The sequence below is a fragment of the Eschscholzia californica genome, unplaced genomic scaffold (assembly GCF_041429995.1).
Source record: "Eschscholzia californica isolate CP2 unplaced genomic scaffold, dmEscCali1.0.p SCAF_1, whole genome shotgun sequence".
Taxonomy (NCBI): domain Eukaryota; kingdom Viridiplantae; phylum Streptophyta; class Magnoliopsida; order Ranunculales; family Papaveraceae; genus Eschscholzia; species Eschscholzia californica.
In genome coordinates, this window is record NW_028238198.1 from 37,130,446 (window position 1) to 37,146,949 (window position 16,504).

Below are 16,504 nucleotides of genomic sequence, written 5' to 3' on the forward strand. Positions count from 1 at the left end.
GTTTGTATTCAATGGACATTTTGCAATTTTCAAAACAAATATTAATTAATATGTAATACAAGGAAAATAAGATAGTATATATTAAACCTAAAACCTCAATGGGAGAAAAAGACACTATTGCCAGTGGTTCCATGTGACTCGCATACAAAGATACTAGAGAAAAAAAGACACTATACATAAATAAGAAAAGGTGCCACCATCATGGAATGGGTGTGATAATACATTTCAAGTTCTATTTCTATTACAGACACGAACCCATTTCACAAGTTGCACGAGCATTGCTATTGCAGCGAATGGGTGAGAAGGTAATGCCTAGAAATTTTGGAATGAGAATGCTGGTTGTTGAGGTGTGAGCTTGTGATTGTTATTGTATCGTCTTTTTGGAGTTGCACAGATGACTGATGAGGTTTTGATTATCACTTTCTAAGTGGAGAGATTTGATGTTCTTTTCCAACGCCCATAAGATTCCACATAATATTGCTTTACATTCGCTTTCTTCGACATTTTTAACTCGGAGAGTTACTGTTTTTGCAGTCATGAAACGCGCTTGAGAATCGTAGATAATACAACTGATTCCTGAAAGATCCTTTATATTCTTGAACGAAGCATCAACGTTCATTTTTATATACGAGTTGACAGGGGGCGGGGGGGTTCATGAGCTTTCCTTTGTTGAAGAATTTGTCTGCATATTAGTGACTTTGAAGGATAGGAATGCTAGAATTTGATTAATAACCTGCATAGGAGAGTTAATCGTTTTTTGAAAACAACGGTCACATCTGACTTTCCAGATGAATCAAAGTATACTGATGTAAAAGTTAGCTCCCAGTTAAAATCATTATTATTTTGGTTTTCATTCCAAGAGGTTATCCAATCTGTAATAGAAAAAATATAATTTGTAAGAATGTTAAAGTAAAACCATATCTATCTCACAAATGTGCAATGTATAAGTGCATGAGCAATCGTTTCCGTGCTATCACAGTTCGGGCAAGTAGCCAATATATTTATTGATTTTGTTTCTGACAGATAGGCAATCAATACAATATTTCCACACGAACAATTGTATTCCAGAGATGTTCCTCTAAATTAGGTTTTAGGTTCATGTAAAGGGACGAGACATTTTTATGATTTGCATTTACAGTATATTTACTTCCGTCGGTGAAAATAATAAAGAGTGTAATTAACAAAAGTTTTTATACAATAAAATTCGAACTCTAATCTTTTAAGCAGAAGACAATATGTTATCTTAAAAAAAATTTATTTAACTTATTACTCCACTTAAAAAGATAAATAAACAAGTAGTAGTTCAAAAAACAATGATTTAAATGAGTTTGAAGGTAATCGTGTGAGAAATAATGAGGCGTAGCTAATTTTATAAGAAAAATGAATGGGGGGTTTTTGGTTTTGGTGGTTTTGAGTAGAGTGTCATAAAAGCTTGAAGCTGTAAAATGGTGTGTGAGTGTGCGTACCAAACTTATTTTTTAGAGAGAGAAAGAAAATAAGGGCTTTGGCCTTTGGTAGAGCATACTTGCTCCTAATTCTCAGACGAAGGAAAGGAGAAGAAAAGAGTGAGCTTTAAATCCGTCGGTTAGGACTCTGATACCAATCTTTGAAAACCACGACCAACGCCTTTAATACCTCCTTTAATCGTATCTGTACTAAGTACTAACACCTTCTCTTCCTCCTTCTCTCTCTATTTACCCTGATTGACGCTGATATCTCTGATTTTCCGGCCGTTTCTCATCTCTAGAATGAAAAAAAGATTCTGGGTTTTGAAGATTGAAGGAGGAGGAGGATGAATTCTATAAAGATAGAGATACCCATTGTTCTTATTTTTGTTATTGTGTTGTATAAAATGAAATATCTTCATTAATTATGTATTGATGTCACAGTGAGAGGCTCATCAATCAGTAGTATAAGTGTGTGTATGTGTGTTTCTTAGTTAGTACTCTATAGCTTTTAGATAGAGAAAAATGGATTCTGGAGGTGGGTCTGGTGGTGATGATCAAGATGCTTCTGATTCTCAAAGGAAAAAGAAAAGATACAATCGTCATACTCCTTATCAGATTCAAGAGCTTGAAGGGTAATAAGTCATTTAAAATACTAAGATTTTTTTGGATTCTTCCTTCTTTTTTTACTTATTTTATTCAAAGAGATTGTTTGTTTGTTCATTTCTTCTTTTCTTTTTTGCCTTTTTAGGGGTTTTTCTCTTTCTGGTTTAGTTGGATATCTCTTTTTTGTTTTGTTGCTAGTTTTATCTCCTTTTTCAGACCTTTGATGGGGCTCTTTTTTTTTTTCTTATTTTATTTTATTTAGTTTTCATGACATAATAATTTGTGATCATTTTTTCTTTATTGGGTTTCATTTCTTTTCTAGGACTATTGATTTCTAATTTGTTTTTCTTCAATAGGTTTCATTTACTTTTCATAACAATGACTAATTTTTGATTGTTTTTCTTCAATTTGTTTCATTTATTTTGAAGATAATCTGTTTGTAGTTATGTTATGATAATGGGTTTTGTTTATTTTTTATGATAATCCATTAATGTGGTTTGGAAATGAAGGATTTTCAAAGAATGTCCTCATCCAGATGAGAAGCAAAGATTGCAGTTGAGCAGGGATTTAGGGCTCGAACCTCGCCAAATTAAGTTCTGGTTTCAGAATAGAAGGACTCAGATGAAGGTAATCTAATCTGTTTGTCCAGTTTTATTTGATTGATTTCTTTTTTATTCTTTAATATGACAACTAGTAACAATTCGTCATTATTATGTTCGTATTAGGCACAACTTGAACGTGTAGATAACTGTGCTCTTCGATCAGAAAACGATAAGATTAGATGTGCAAATATAGCAATTAGAGAGGCACTAAAAAATGTAATTTGCCCTAATTGTGGTGGTCCTCCTGCTGGTGATTATCTTGATGAACAAAAATTGCGATTCGAGAATGCCCAATTGAAAGAAGAGGTTAGAATTTGATTTGATTTTATTGGTAAATTAATCCAAGTTATAATTCTATACCCAATTTTAGTTCATGTTGATTTTACTCAACGTTCTTTTTTTCGTTTCTTATTATTCTTTTCGGAAATATTTTTGCAGCTCGATAGAATTTCTAGCCTTGCTGCTAAGTACATTGGGAGACCCATTTCTCGGCTTACTACAGGACCAATAGCTTCACCTTTGGACCTCTCTGTTGGGAGTTATGGTGCTCATGGTTCAACCGTCAATCTCGATCTTCTTGCTGGAAGTTCTTCCCCTCTACCTACATTGCCTATACAGCAAACATGCATATCTGAAATCGATAGATCATTAATGGTTCAAGTTGCTCAGAGTGCTATGGAAGAACTGATCCAGCTTTTACAATCTGGTGATCCTTTATGGGTTAAATCAATGATTGATGGGAGAGAAACTCTTGATCTTGAGACGTATGAGAGATTATTTCCAAGACAAAACAACTTGAAAAATCCTGATGTTAGAACCGAAGCATCGAGAGATTCGGGTGTTGTAATTACGAATGGATTAGCATTGGTTGACATGTTCTTCGATTCGGTTAGTTCTGTTAAACTATCTATGAAAACTCAAAATAGTAAATTCATGTTCCGCTTTCAATTAAGAACTATTTATATGAAATGGACTAATATGATTGCAGAACAAAGGGATGGAATTATTTCCGACGATTCTTGCAGATTGCAAGACTATTGAAATATTATCATCTGGTGTAGGAGGAAACCCAAGTGGTTCCTTACAATTCGTAAGTTATTTCTCTCCATTGTTAGTATCCACGTTTGAGATGATTAAATTTACAATCTTATTAGAGAGATACTTTATTATTGTTCGATTAATTTCTTAAATGAGATAATAGGTAATGGACGTCATTCTTATATGAGAAGTGTTTCATGCAGATGTATGAAGTAATGCATGCTCTTACAGCTCTTGTCCCAACTCGAGAATTCTACTTTGTTCGTTATTGTCAGCAAATGGAACAAGGAATATGGGCAATAGCAGATGTTTCTTTTGATTTATCCCAAGAGAGGCAATTTGTTTCTCCTGTTCTAGCCCGAAAACGACCTTCGGGGTGCCTGATTCAAGACATGCCCAATGGGTATTGCAAGGTATGTAATAGAAGCAATGCATTTTCTATATCCATTCTATGCAAATAGCTTATAGGTTATACATACATATTTTCTCGGCTCTATCTATGAGAGAGTTGACCACTCGATTGTGAAGAACAAAATTTCTGCATACGGCATATCTTGATTATTACTTGTTGGAAATATGCTTGTTAGGTTACATGGGTAGAACATGTGGAAGTCGAAGAGAAAAGTCCGACACATCGACTTTACAGAGATGTAGTTCACAATGGTGCTGCTTTTGGGGCTGGACGATGGATCACTACTCTCCAGAGGATGTTCGAAAGATTATCTTGTTTCATGGGTATCAGGGACCTTGGCGGAGGTACTTCAATGAACTTGTTTCAATAATTTATCATCTTAGGGTACTGCTAGTTGCTTACTTTCCAATTACTGCATTCTGCCGTTCTTGTCAGTGGGGAGCCCCAGTTCTTCGTTGATAGTTAGATCTAGGGTTTAGGTAATTTATTCTTTATGACATACATGTCGACGCCCTTCAAACACTTGCAGTCTCGTCTGTATATTTCTTTCTCTTTCCTTGTTGGGTTCTTATGTTCTTGTTTTTCAAACATCAGAGAGTTAGCTTATTGCTTGATATTTTACATCCTAAGATTGCTTACTAGTAGCTTCTTTGTTTCCTCTTCGTTTTCTTATTTACGTTTTTCAATTTCGGGGGTTTAGTTATTCCGTCTCAGGAAGGTAGAAGAAGCATGATGAAGCTTGCTCAGAGGATGATTAACTATTACTGTTCTAGTATAAGTGCAACGAACAGTAGCCAGAGATGGACTGCTGCATCTGGATTGAACGACACTGGTATTCGAGTAACATGTCATAAGAGCACCGAACCAGGCCAACCTAGTGGAGTTATATTAAGTGCAACTACCTCTATATGGCTCCCAGTATCTTCACAAAATGCTTTCAATTTTTTCAAAGACGAAAGGACTCGAGCTCAGGTATTCATCTATCTATGTCTTACTAACATGGACACTTGTATGGGTATCGATATCTGACACTGCTAGAATATATCATATATGATGAGTGAAAAGACCAGTATGTTGATATGATGCACGCATGCATCTGTTTACGTAGTTTTTAGCTACTCATTTTCACTTCAACTTTTTCTTTGAAGATCTGGACCACCCGTTGTTACATCATACCCAAAACACGTGTAGGTATTTTATGGTCCTAAAACGATTCAGTAGCAGGAGTATCCAAGTCCAACAAGTATCCAGTAGGAGTTCCAGAATATTGTGGTATCTGCTATGTCCATGTTCCTGTATCTTTACTAGTATATGCTTTCCAATCATAAAACTACTTAACATTGACACATGTAAATTTTCGGAAGCTAATTAATTTACAGCATTGATTTTACAATCATATTACGATGAATATTTAATTGGTTAAGGATCTCTATAATTTTATCAGTGGGATGTTCTTGCCGGTAATTCAGTGCAAGAAGTCGTAAATATTGCAAACGGATCACATCCTGGGAATTGTATATCGGTGCTTCGAGTAAGTACTGACTACTCGTTGTAAATCAAATTCATAACTTTTCCGGATCAACATTTTAATCGACACAGTTTTATTACTCAATCTCTTCATCTCTTTTTTGTTGAACAGTCTCTGAATGCAAGCCAAAACAACACGTTATGGCTTCAAGAATGTTGCACGGATTTATCAGGATCGTTAATAGTTTATGCGCCAGTTGATCTTCCGTCCCTTAATATAGCAATGAGTGGTGAAGATCCATCATACATTCCTTTACTCCCATCAGGATTTATAATATGTCCCGATGGTCGACCTGATCAAGGAGGAGCTTCGACGAGTTCTAATATACAAGGCTCAGGAGGGACATTGTTGACTGTGGCACTTCAAATACAAGTGAGCACATTACCATCTGCAACTATGAATATGGAGTCTGTTTCGACGGTTAGCAATCTAATCAGCACAACTATTAATCATATTAAGACAGCCTTGAACTGCCCAGGTTCCTGATTCATGACCTCCTCTCTCTCTCTGTCTCTCTATTTATATATCTTGATCAGAATAACTCAGAGGCTTTTGATGTTGGCATTCAATGGAATTACTCCTTGGTTATTTGATATTAGTTAGTTGGTGGGTTGGTTTTGGAATTGAATAGCCATTCCTTCATCAAACAGAGAGAGAGAGAGAGATGATTTACTCTCTCTGGAGAAAAATATTTATTGAGACTTTGACAACAGAACTTCCTTGAAAATGAAAAAAGCCATTAAAGAGGGAGTCAAGAACGCACCATCATGCCTGACCTTTTTCTTCTTTCTTGCTGTGTGTCCCTTCAATTCAATCAGTTTTTATCTCTTTCCATGATCTTCCTCACCAATTTTCACCCCATACCCATTTTGTCTCTCTTATTTCTCTCTCATGGGTACTGGTTGATTCACCCAAACAAGATCAAACAGCAGCAAAGGTAGTAGTAGTAGTAGTACTAGTGGTTCGGGTATTGACTTCCCAAATGAAAAAGCTAGGGGACCTCAAAAGTTAGTTTTAATAGTATCATTTAATTCTATATAAATGTATTTTGTTTGGACCAGCCTGTTCTCTGTTCTTTTTTTGTTGGTTTTGTTGCAGATATGACTCTATCCATAGATCTTTCTTACTCAAGGGTGAGATTGTTGGAAATTTTAATTAGATTTTGTAGTAGGTGATTTTATTTGACTTCCTGACATGCAGATGGAAATTTTTGTTATATTTATTGATCTTGATATTAGAGATTCAAAAAAAACAAGTGATGTTTTTGGTAAGATTAATTACTTGAAAAAAATGATAATGGTAAGCTAGGAGAAGGTGCTTCTAAAGGGGTCCCATCCTCTTGGTCTTAGCCCACCTTCTCTTGGCACTCGGGCTTCGGACTGAGCAGTCCGAGGCCTGATTGGGGTGTTCTGAGAGCACTCGAACTGGGTTGAATCCATATTGTTCAAGCTCAGCATAGGTTATGCCCTGAGCATTCGGACTGGGCTGAGTCTACACTGTTCAAGCTCAGCATGGGTCATGCCCAGTCCGAGTGGCGAGCTTTGAATGGGTGATAAGCTTTGAATCTAGCTCTTTCCGGTGAAACTTTCATGATCCTCATTTGGACTGCCCCAATCATGGTTGAGACCATGTTACAGCTCTCTGCCTTGTGTGCTGGTTTGTTCTTACTTTTGGTGTTGCTACCATCTTTGGTTTGACTTTATCTTCTTGAGCGAAGTCGTGGTGGAAGTTTGAACCCAAGTTCATTTTAGCCACATTGATAGCTAACACAAGTCCATCCAAGGTCAACGGTTGGTTGATTTGTAGAGAACTTGAGATTATGTTTCAAGATAGATCTCTACGAGGCAAGCTATGTCTTAGATAAAAATCTATCCAGAAGAATAATAACAAAGAAAATAATAAAATAATGGAGAATACAAGAAATAAAATCATTGATTGATTTTTGGATGTGTAAAATAACAAGTAAACATGAGCTTGAAGCGTCCCGTCCTTTCCTCTTGACCCATCCCTTTCTCAGTACTCCTCGTGGACCTCAGATTGAGCAGTCCCAGACCCACCGATTGGCCAGTCCAAAAGTCACGGATTGGCTTGAATTCATGTTGTCCAAGCCCAACATGGACTACCCTAGCGGGGGCGCGAATATAGAAGAAGGGCATGGGTAAATTTTGGGTGCAAAACTCTGTCTTTATACGAACGAACGATAAGAATTCCTTACATTTATTTAACTAAGAAAGAAAATAGTCAGGGCCAGCCACAGCCCGAAGCAGGCAAAGTCTTGTTTTGGGACACTACATTTAAGGGGTTCCCAAACTAAATTGTGCACACTATTTATATCTTTCTTAAACAGATTTAAAGGCACTCTCACTTAATAATTTAGAAGAATGGCCACATTTTGCAACCCATTCATCTAACTTGTTTTTTTTGAGCCCAACAACTCAATAAACTAAAGGGAACTATATCCTAAGGTATGGCCCCACTTCTTTCTTTCTCTCTCCCCTTATCCTTTATTCCCTGCTCCAGCGTTACTCAGTGCTCGCTCAATAGACTCATTCAACTGAAGAAAAAGTAAGATGCATATTTAATCACAATGGCCCTTAACACTTTTTTTTTTGTCGAAACTGCATTAAAATAAAAACTACTGATTCAAGTCAAAGAAAATAAGCAAAAACATTTCAACTACAATTACTATTATTTGTACGCGACTATTTAGCTAACTTAACTACTTGATTGTTGTTGATTATCTAGGTGTATGAGTAGGTGATCTTCTGGAAACAATTGTTATACTTTTGAATTTCCTTAAGGTGACCTTGAGATTGCCAGTGTACAATTGAAGTATGATGTTGAAGATTGTTTATAATGTTCTTGTTGTCACTTTCAATATGAAGGTATTTTATTTGTCTGTTGTTGGCCCATTTCATTCCTTGTAAAATTACTTTGCATTTTCATTCCTTAACATTTCTTCCTCTTGTTATTTCTGTAAGTGCTCTTTGGAAAGTCGATTGAAAGTCATAGAAAATACAGCCGATCCCTGTTCGTTCGCTAATGTGTGTGAATGAAGCATCCGAGTTAAGTTTGATAAAAAGTGGTAAAGGTGGGTGGCATGCCCGAATATTGATATTGTGTTGCTGAACATTAATACGAGACCTTCTAGCCGCAGTGCCTATAATCTGTTGAATAACCTCTAAAGGTGATTGTGACTGTTTTTAAAGCTAACTCACATTAAGTTTCCATATATACCATATAATAGTTGCACAAGTAATGGTTCTGTTAATTCCATCTGAAGTCGTACTATTTTGCCACGTTAGAATCAAATCTGTAACTGAGGGAATAGAGTCAGAGCAAATATTAAAATAAAACCATATTAATCTAGCATAGGAATAGTGCAAAAGAGCGTGGTCTTGGGTTTCCTCCTGTTTATAGTAAGCACAAAGAAATTGATTTCCAATAAATTGACCAATGCCATGTTTTACTGGTAGACTGTTCGTACAACATTTCCAAAGAAATAGTTTGGTTTTAGGGATGGTATCAATATTCCAAACAAAAGATCAATTAATTTCCATGGGTTGATCATAGTTATTTGTCTCCCTAAGATACCTCTACATCGAGCTAATAGTAAACTCGCCAGATTTTGTGAGAAGGCACTGAATTTTATCATCCTCATTTTCCTCCATGGTTATAACACAAATAAAGTTGCACATATCAGGGTCAAAAGTCTTAATGAGAATATCATTGTTCCATTAGTGATTATTTATGAGTTGGGAAACCTTTGCAAGAGTTAAATTATGAATGTTGGGTATAGGCGGAGGGTGTTTAGGGATCTAGTAGTCCTCCCAAATGTTAATAGAATCACCTTTATGAACCTCTCAGAAGATAAGACTTTTGATGGAGGAGTGGTGTTTGGTAATGAATTTCCAAATCCAGGAATTACCGGGTTTAGCCGTTTCAGGAATAGACGCATTGTGAAAATATTTTCCTTTGAGGATTTTACCCAGATGACGTTGTGTTCCTTATTTAGGCGTCAGACTAATTTGCCCAAGAAGGCTCGATTATTAAGATCTGAAAGACGAAGAGGCCTAGGCCTCCTTGTTTCTTCGGAAGGCAAATGGAAGTCCATTTTATAGTATGAATGGTTTTGGATTTTTCCCACCAAAAATACCCCTGAGCGGTCTCAATGCTCTTCTCATGCTTCTCAATGCTCTTCTCATGCCTTTAGGAAGGGTGAAGCATTGCATCTAGTATCGGGGAACAACCGCTGCGACAGTCGAAATGACTACAGTGCGACCAACTTGGGATAGGAGATTCTTATTCCACTTTGTCAGTTTCTGTTGGATTTGGTTCAAGATATTGGAAAAAGTATGCTTCTTATTTGATCCGATGAAAAGATTTGTGCCAAGGTATTTGTCTGATATTGTTGACTGGCTGATTTTCGGATTCCTGATGAGCATCCTTTTGAATTTGGGATGGGTGTTTTTTTAGAAGAAAATGCTAGATTTAGCATAGTTAATCATCTAACCCGACGCTGAACAGAAGTTGTTAAGGATTTTCTTAAAATTATGGATGTTATCAAGAGAGTTCAGACCCGATAATAATACAATCGTCCGCAAAGAGGAGGTGTTTTATTTCCATGGTCGAATGAGGAGTGGGAAAACCGGCAAAGGCATAAGGACCATTAGGAGTATCCAGCGTTTTACTAAGTCCATCCGTAGCAATTATGAACAAAAAAAGAGAGAGAGGATCTCTTTGTCTGATACCCCTGCTGACACTAAAAATAGGACCAAGTCTACCGTTAATAAGAACTACCACAGAAAAGGTAGTAAGACAGGAGGTTATGAGATTGATCAAATGGTCAGAGAATCCCATTTGTTTCATGATCTGGGGGAGAAAATTCCTTTTTATAGTCAAAAGCTTTCCACATATCAAGTTTGAGCGCAAAATAGTTTTTGACTCCTTTTTGTCTCTTGTAGGAGTGAATGAGTTCCTGGCTAAGAATGATATTGTCAGTAATGTATCTGCCATAAGCCGCTTGAAAAGGGGAGATGAAAGAGGGAAGCAGCTTTTTCAGTCTGTTAGCCATTATCTTGGTAATAGTTTTGTAAGTGGTATTTATGAGATTGATAGGGCGAAAATCCGTCGGGATTTGGGGAGTTATAGTTTTGGGGATAAGACAAAATGTGGGTGTGATTAGATTGCTCTGGGAGCTGAGCAGTGCGGAAGAATATTTGGACCATATGTATGATATCCTGATGCACATTATCCCAGTTAACCTGATAGAAGTTGGGAGGGTAGTCATCTGGACCAGAGACAACTTCTGCTTTTAGACTAGGGGAAGACGCTTGAATTTCCTCAAAAATGGAGATAGCAGTAAGGTGAGAGTTTTGAATGTCGGGTATTTGATTCTGGAGCATATGAATATTATCAGGGATAGTAGAATCAACCGAGGTGGAGATTTGTTTAAGATGAAGTGTAAATATGTTGGCAATTTCTCCCTCATCTTGGACCCAACTACCACTCTGGTCCTTGACAGAAAAGATTTGGTTTTTCCTATTTTTATGGACTGCAAGTGAGTGAAAATACTTTTTGTTTTCGTCACTCAAAATAATGAAGTTATTTCGAGATTTTCCCTTCCACAGTCTCTCTTGATGACGATAAAGCTCCTCCAGTTGGTTAGTAATCCGATCATAATCATTTCTATTATTAATTTGGACTGAATAGGAGTATACGATTTAGGCCAGTTAGTCTCAATAAAGTTGTGACTGTCCGAATGAAACATCCAACTTCTGATGAATTTGAACGACCTAGTATTCTGATGTTGATAGGCTCTAGCGGTTAGGAGAATGGGGTGATGGTCGGAGCCCACCCTCTTAAGATGGGTAATTTTGGAAGACGGGTAACTGAGCAGCCAGTTATGATTAGCGAGACCACGATCTAACCTTTCTTGGATATGGCTACCATTGAAATGCTTATTAGACCAAGTAAAGGGGTGCTCTGAGAAACCCAGATCTTTAAGGCCCGACTCTTCCAGAAGGGCTGAAATTTTATAAGAAATAGGAGGTGGTTGAGTGGTGCCTCCACCTTTCTCACTCGGGTGGAAAATACAATTTAAGTGTCCAATCATCTTGTGTGCAGTTATAGCCCGACCCATGATGTGAAGTTTTTTCCAAGATTCCATCTTGTTATTTTTGTACTGACTATCATAAAACCCGTAAGATAAAAATTGTCGTTAGACTGAACGTGGGTGCCCTTAACATGAATGATAGTTGAATCCTTGTAGAGTAGTTCAATGGCCCTCAACACTTGATAAGTTATAAATTATTTTGTCAAATTTTGTAGCTTAAGTAGTGTATAAGGTTGACATAAATTCTCACATCTTTCATGTATTAATCACATTGTAATAACATATTATATATTTAGAAAATCTTTAAACATAAAATCCAATTGATAAAATTATGTAATTAAAGTTACATTCATAACATAACTTCATTATAGGGATAATAATCTATAGCCGAAGCAAAAAGGACCAAAACTTGAGATTGAAATTGCTATAGATCTTCATCAATATGGAACCATTATAGATGGTGATTCGATGACGGTAATATCAATTGCATTCTGAAAGAATCATATTATCTTAAGTTGATTAATAAAGTTAGGCACGAGTCTATTCTCATCCCCTCTCAACAAAAAAAAAAAAAAAAAAAAAAAATCTATTCTCATCCCAAAAAAAAAACCTACAGCGGTCATGGTAAATTTTATCATTTCTTATGTGTGTCTAAAATCACATAGTAAGTGATCTTTGAGAATTAGGAAAAATTATTAGTTCCAAAATGACATGTTAGGTTAATCTAGCTGATCTAATTCACAATTTACACATACATATGAGTAAAAAGTCTCTTTAACACAATATACAGTTTCAACCCCAAAAAAAAACACAATATACAGGTAGGTGCCCAAAATTATATAAAAGAAGGTATAATCTTGAATTCCAACCTAAGTGCCCATCTCTCTCCTCTCTCCTCTCTCCTCTCTCTTCTTTCTTCTCTCTCCTCTCCTCTCCAAAAGGGTGAAGGAAGTGCCCTACACACCTGCAAGTAAGCTATCTCTCTCCTCTATCTCTCTCTATGTCTTTGTCTGTCTCTCTCTCTCTCTCTCTCCAAGTCCTAATCATCCATTTAAAATTTTACTGTTCTGTTTTACTTAGATTTCTTAATAGTTTTATTTATTTTTCTCCTTTTTTGCTTTTCCAATCACCTCACTTTTGTAGGTTGATTTTAAGAAAGATCCGACTACAAAAGTCATAAAAATGACATTTTTTTTTCTTCTAGGTAGAAAATGAAAATTAGGGTTTTTTTTTTTCTTTGGTTTGCGTTTGGGTATTTGAGATTTTATTTTGATTTCATCTGTGTTTGATATCCATAATTCTCTTCTATTGGTTGATTGTATTGAACCCAATTTAACTGTGTTTGAATCATGAAGAAAATTAAGAAACTTTTGTTTCTTAGACCTGGAATTGGGGATCCTGATTATATTCTGATTTTCTACTTGCTTTGTTATTATTATCATTAGGTTATCACTAGTACAGGATTTGAGTAATCTGAAGGTACATGGGTTGAGCTGAAAGATCTAATTTTGCTTCAATTCGATTGAGCCCTAATGGACGAAGATACCCGTAGCCGCGATTGGGGTTACTATGAATCACCATCCAGACATCTAGGTCTACAGCTTAGGCCAAGTGCGGTAGAGAGAGATACTAAACCCTTCCTCTCTCATCATCATCATCATCATCATCATCGTGGTGGCGATTCAAATGCTTTTCTTAATAACAATGGAGGTTATCACCATAATAGAGATTATGGGGTTCCAGAATTACTTGCCCCCATGGATTTTATCAGTAATGATAGCTGGATGAACCATAGAGATAATAAGTTTCTACATGGGCTGTCTGGAAACCCTAATAATAAGCTTGTGCATGGGTTCCCCGGAAACTCTAATAAGCTTGTTCATGGGAATGGGATGCCTACTCCTGGAAACCCTAATAATAAGATTGTCCATGGGATGCCTCATCCTGGAAACCCTAACAAGTATCTTCATGGGATGCCTCCTTCTGGGAACTCTAATAAGCATCTTCATGGGATGTCTGATTCTGGAAACCATGGTTTCTCCCTAATTTCTGAAACATCCAATACCCATCAACAGTTCCATATGCAACCACCAGCACTACTTGATATACCAAGCGGTGAGAGGTTCGCTCAATTGGAGGAACCACCGATCAAAAAACGAGGTGCCTCTTTGAGAAAACAACAAACCCCAAAATCCCCTAAAGCAAAGAAGCAAAAGAAGCCAAAGGATGATGCTCCTCCTGTTCAAAGAGCTAAGCCTCTGAAGAATCACAGCACAGGATTAATTATTAATGGAATTGATTTGGATATTGCGGGAATCCCTTCACCAGTTTGTTCTTGTACTGGAATTCCTCAGCAATGTTATCGATGGGGTTGTGGCGGATGGCAATCCGCTTGCTGTACAACTAGCATATCTATGTACCCGTTACCGATGAGCACAAAAAGGCGCGGAGCGAGGATTTCTGGGAGGAAAATGAGTCTTGGAGCATTTAAGAAGGTGTTGGAGAAACTTGTTGGAGAAGGTTATAATCTTTCCAATCCAATCGACTTGAGGACTCACTGGGCAAAACATGGAACCAACAAGTTCGTCACAATCAGGTAACTGTTTGTACAATGTGGGTGCCATTGATTTGCCTCCCGTTGCATTTGGTCTGGTTTCCCTGTATATACATGTTTGTGACCTGTTGCAGAAGCTTATTGGTTAGTTTATCTTTAATGAGTTTTATCATTCCTGACAATTGTTTTTGAAGTTAAGACATTCAGGCATGTTTCTTTTGTTTTGCTTTTACTTTTTGTTGTTGTAGACTTGTAGTCAAGGTTAGTCAGTCTTTACTCAGGTGCGATAACTTATAAATTAATGGATGAGATTTGATTTATTGATTCTTATAGAAACGCTCCCGTTTCTCGCCTGATATTATCAAGAATTGATTTTTAGATGGTCTATGTCCCTCTGATTTTATTATGCTGTTTAGTGCTCATTCCTTTATTGCAGCAAGACACATCTATTAATAGACACATGATCTTGTTATGTTTAATTGTTAGCTGCATTTAGCAACATCTGCAATTTCATGAAAAATCCGACATTGGAATCCTGTAATTAATTCTTGAACTTACTCGAGAACATACAATAACGACATATTACTACATTAGTTATGTATCTTCATTTGGGGAGCTTGAGAACTCAATGACAATTAGTTCATTCCGCTTTAAGGTTTAGTCATGTAGAGATCATCTGTAGACGAATATTTGTATTTGCCTAATTGGATTTCTCCCATCTAAGTGGAACCTAGTTACTCCCGTTTGAAGTAAATTTAAGTTGTCGTAGTAAGGTGTATACACTCTGTTCGAAAAATGAAACGGTAAGTATTCTTCACTAACATAAAGCTCAACGTTTATATCTTCTCCAGCGAGGCTATTTCACCTCCTAAGCCCTGATAATCCTCATCTCATTTTTATCTTTTCCCTTCCCATCGCGGTTACCCCATGAGCTCTCTCTCACCCCCCCCCCCCCCCCCCCCCCCCACACACACACACACACACAAACACAGATTTCTATGTTCAATCTGTTTGTCGTTATCATTCCTTATCTAGTTCCAAAAATCACGATGACGAGAAACTTGGTCCTTAGTGGTTATTTTAGAAACTGGGTGGTCTTATTGGAGTTAAATGCTTGTGATGCTTGATCAGTAAGTGTGAGCACAATGTTTGAGGTACTAGTTCTTGAGCTGCAGTTATGTGCTTCCAACACAAAAGCCATCCTCATGACACTGAGTGGTTTAGGCCCATTTCAACTGAGTTACGATCAACGAAGGCCGGAGATTTCAATGGAAGGTTAGGAGTTCAAGTAAGTGGTGGAGTCGAGCCTCTACCAGGCTCATCTATTTGTACCTACATCTAGGGAAAGGCATTGCTTTATCTGAGGCGTAAACCCTCGTAACTGATTGGTGTGTAACCATTGAAAAGATGTATACATGTCCCATGATTATTTGCCTAATACAGAAATTGTATGATGTATACATGTGCATTTGTAGCTATAATGGTTACATTAATGCGTCCACAAAAGATCCAGTTGCGTACAAGAAATTAAGAACTCTGTTTCAGAAACAGGTACCAGCTAGTCTACGGGTCTCTCTCACTCACGCGATTTCATTTGAGCATTCACTAATTGCCTATTCGAGTATCTAAGTTTTTGCTAGGAACATCTTCTGATAGTATCTAACCAAGTAAGATAATTTACCACCATATACGGTGTACTTGTAGGTCTCTTATTTCTCTACGTGATACATAATTACTTTTGTTTAGTGAGCTTTAAACGTTTCGTTCCAGTCTAATTTGTTACTTGAGTTAGAAAGTTACAGTAAATATAAGAACTTATACTGTAATCCAAGTATATGTTCTAATCAGATTCTCTTATTTTTGTCGGTGTTACTTCAACGGAGATGAGACTATATTTTCTTTGTGCTTTGTCTTCTGGGTTTATTTGATAGTTCTGACCATCCTGTGCGACACACGACTTCAAATCAACAACTAAGTTTATAGGAATATGGAGGAATTTGAAAATGATTTACTGTCAGGGTTTCAGGCCCTCCATAAAGTTTTACACTAGAAGAGTGTCATGTTTGAAGTAGTTCCATAACTTTCACATTTTGCGTAACACACTTTTATCTCCACTACTGTCATCATCTCCGACCACTGTGAATTTTCTCTCCCTATATAATTGTACACGCGGCATTCTTCTCCCTCTCAATTTACTACGTCGC

The 16,504-nt window shown here is 36.9% G+C and overlaps 1 protein-coding gene and 1 pseudogene across 2 annotated transcripts; both read left to right on the plus strand.

The window, feature by feature from the left end:
- The first annotated feature begins 1,285 nt into the window (after positions 1–1,285).
- On the plus strand, positions 1,286–6,691 carry LOC147566518 (homeobox-leucine zipper protein ROC8-like). Its single transcript, XM_086653011.1, has 10 exons — positions 1,286–2,080; positions 2,561–2,678; positions 2,777–2,959; positions 3,092–3,541; positions 3,642–3,743; positions 3,895–4,104; positions 4,279–4,447; positions 4,804–5,075; positions 5,548–5,634; positions 5,743–6,691. Exons 1-10 carry the CDS (start codon positions 1,971–1,973, stop codon positions 6,115–6,117), a joined length of 2,076 nt encoding a protein of 691 aa, XP_086509137.1. The 5' UTR covers positions 1,286–1,970; the 3' UTR covers positions 6,118–6,691.
- A 5,839-nt stretch (positions 6,692–12,530) lies between these two features.
- Positions 12,531–14,630, plus strand: LOC147566519 (protein BASIC PENTACYSTEINE3 pseudogene; annotated as a pseudogene). The gene is made up of 2 exons (XR_015230487.1): positions 12,531–12,716; positions 13,192–14,630. The product of XR_015230487.1 is annotated as a protein BASIC PENTACYSTEINE3 pseudogene (transcript).
- Positions 14,631–16,504: the final 1,874 nt, after the last annotated feature.

What these genes read in the sequence shown, in the direction of transcription:
- LOC147566518 (XM_086653011.1), top strand. Translation starts at nt 1,971, where the DNA reads ATGGATTCTGGAGGTGGGTCTGGTGGTGATGATCAAGATGCTTCTGAT. An exon ending in ATAGAAGGACTCAGATGAAG is followed by an intron (nt 2,679 to 2,776) that starts GTAATCTAATCT and finishes TGTTCGTATTAG; the next exon opens with GCACAACTTGAACGTGTAGA. An exon ending in TATCAGGGACCTTGGCGGAG is followed by an intron (nt 4,448 to 4,803) that starts GTACTTCAATGA and finishes TCGGGGGTTTAG; the next exon opens with TTATTCCGTCTCAGGAAGGT.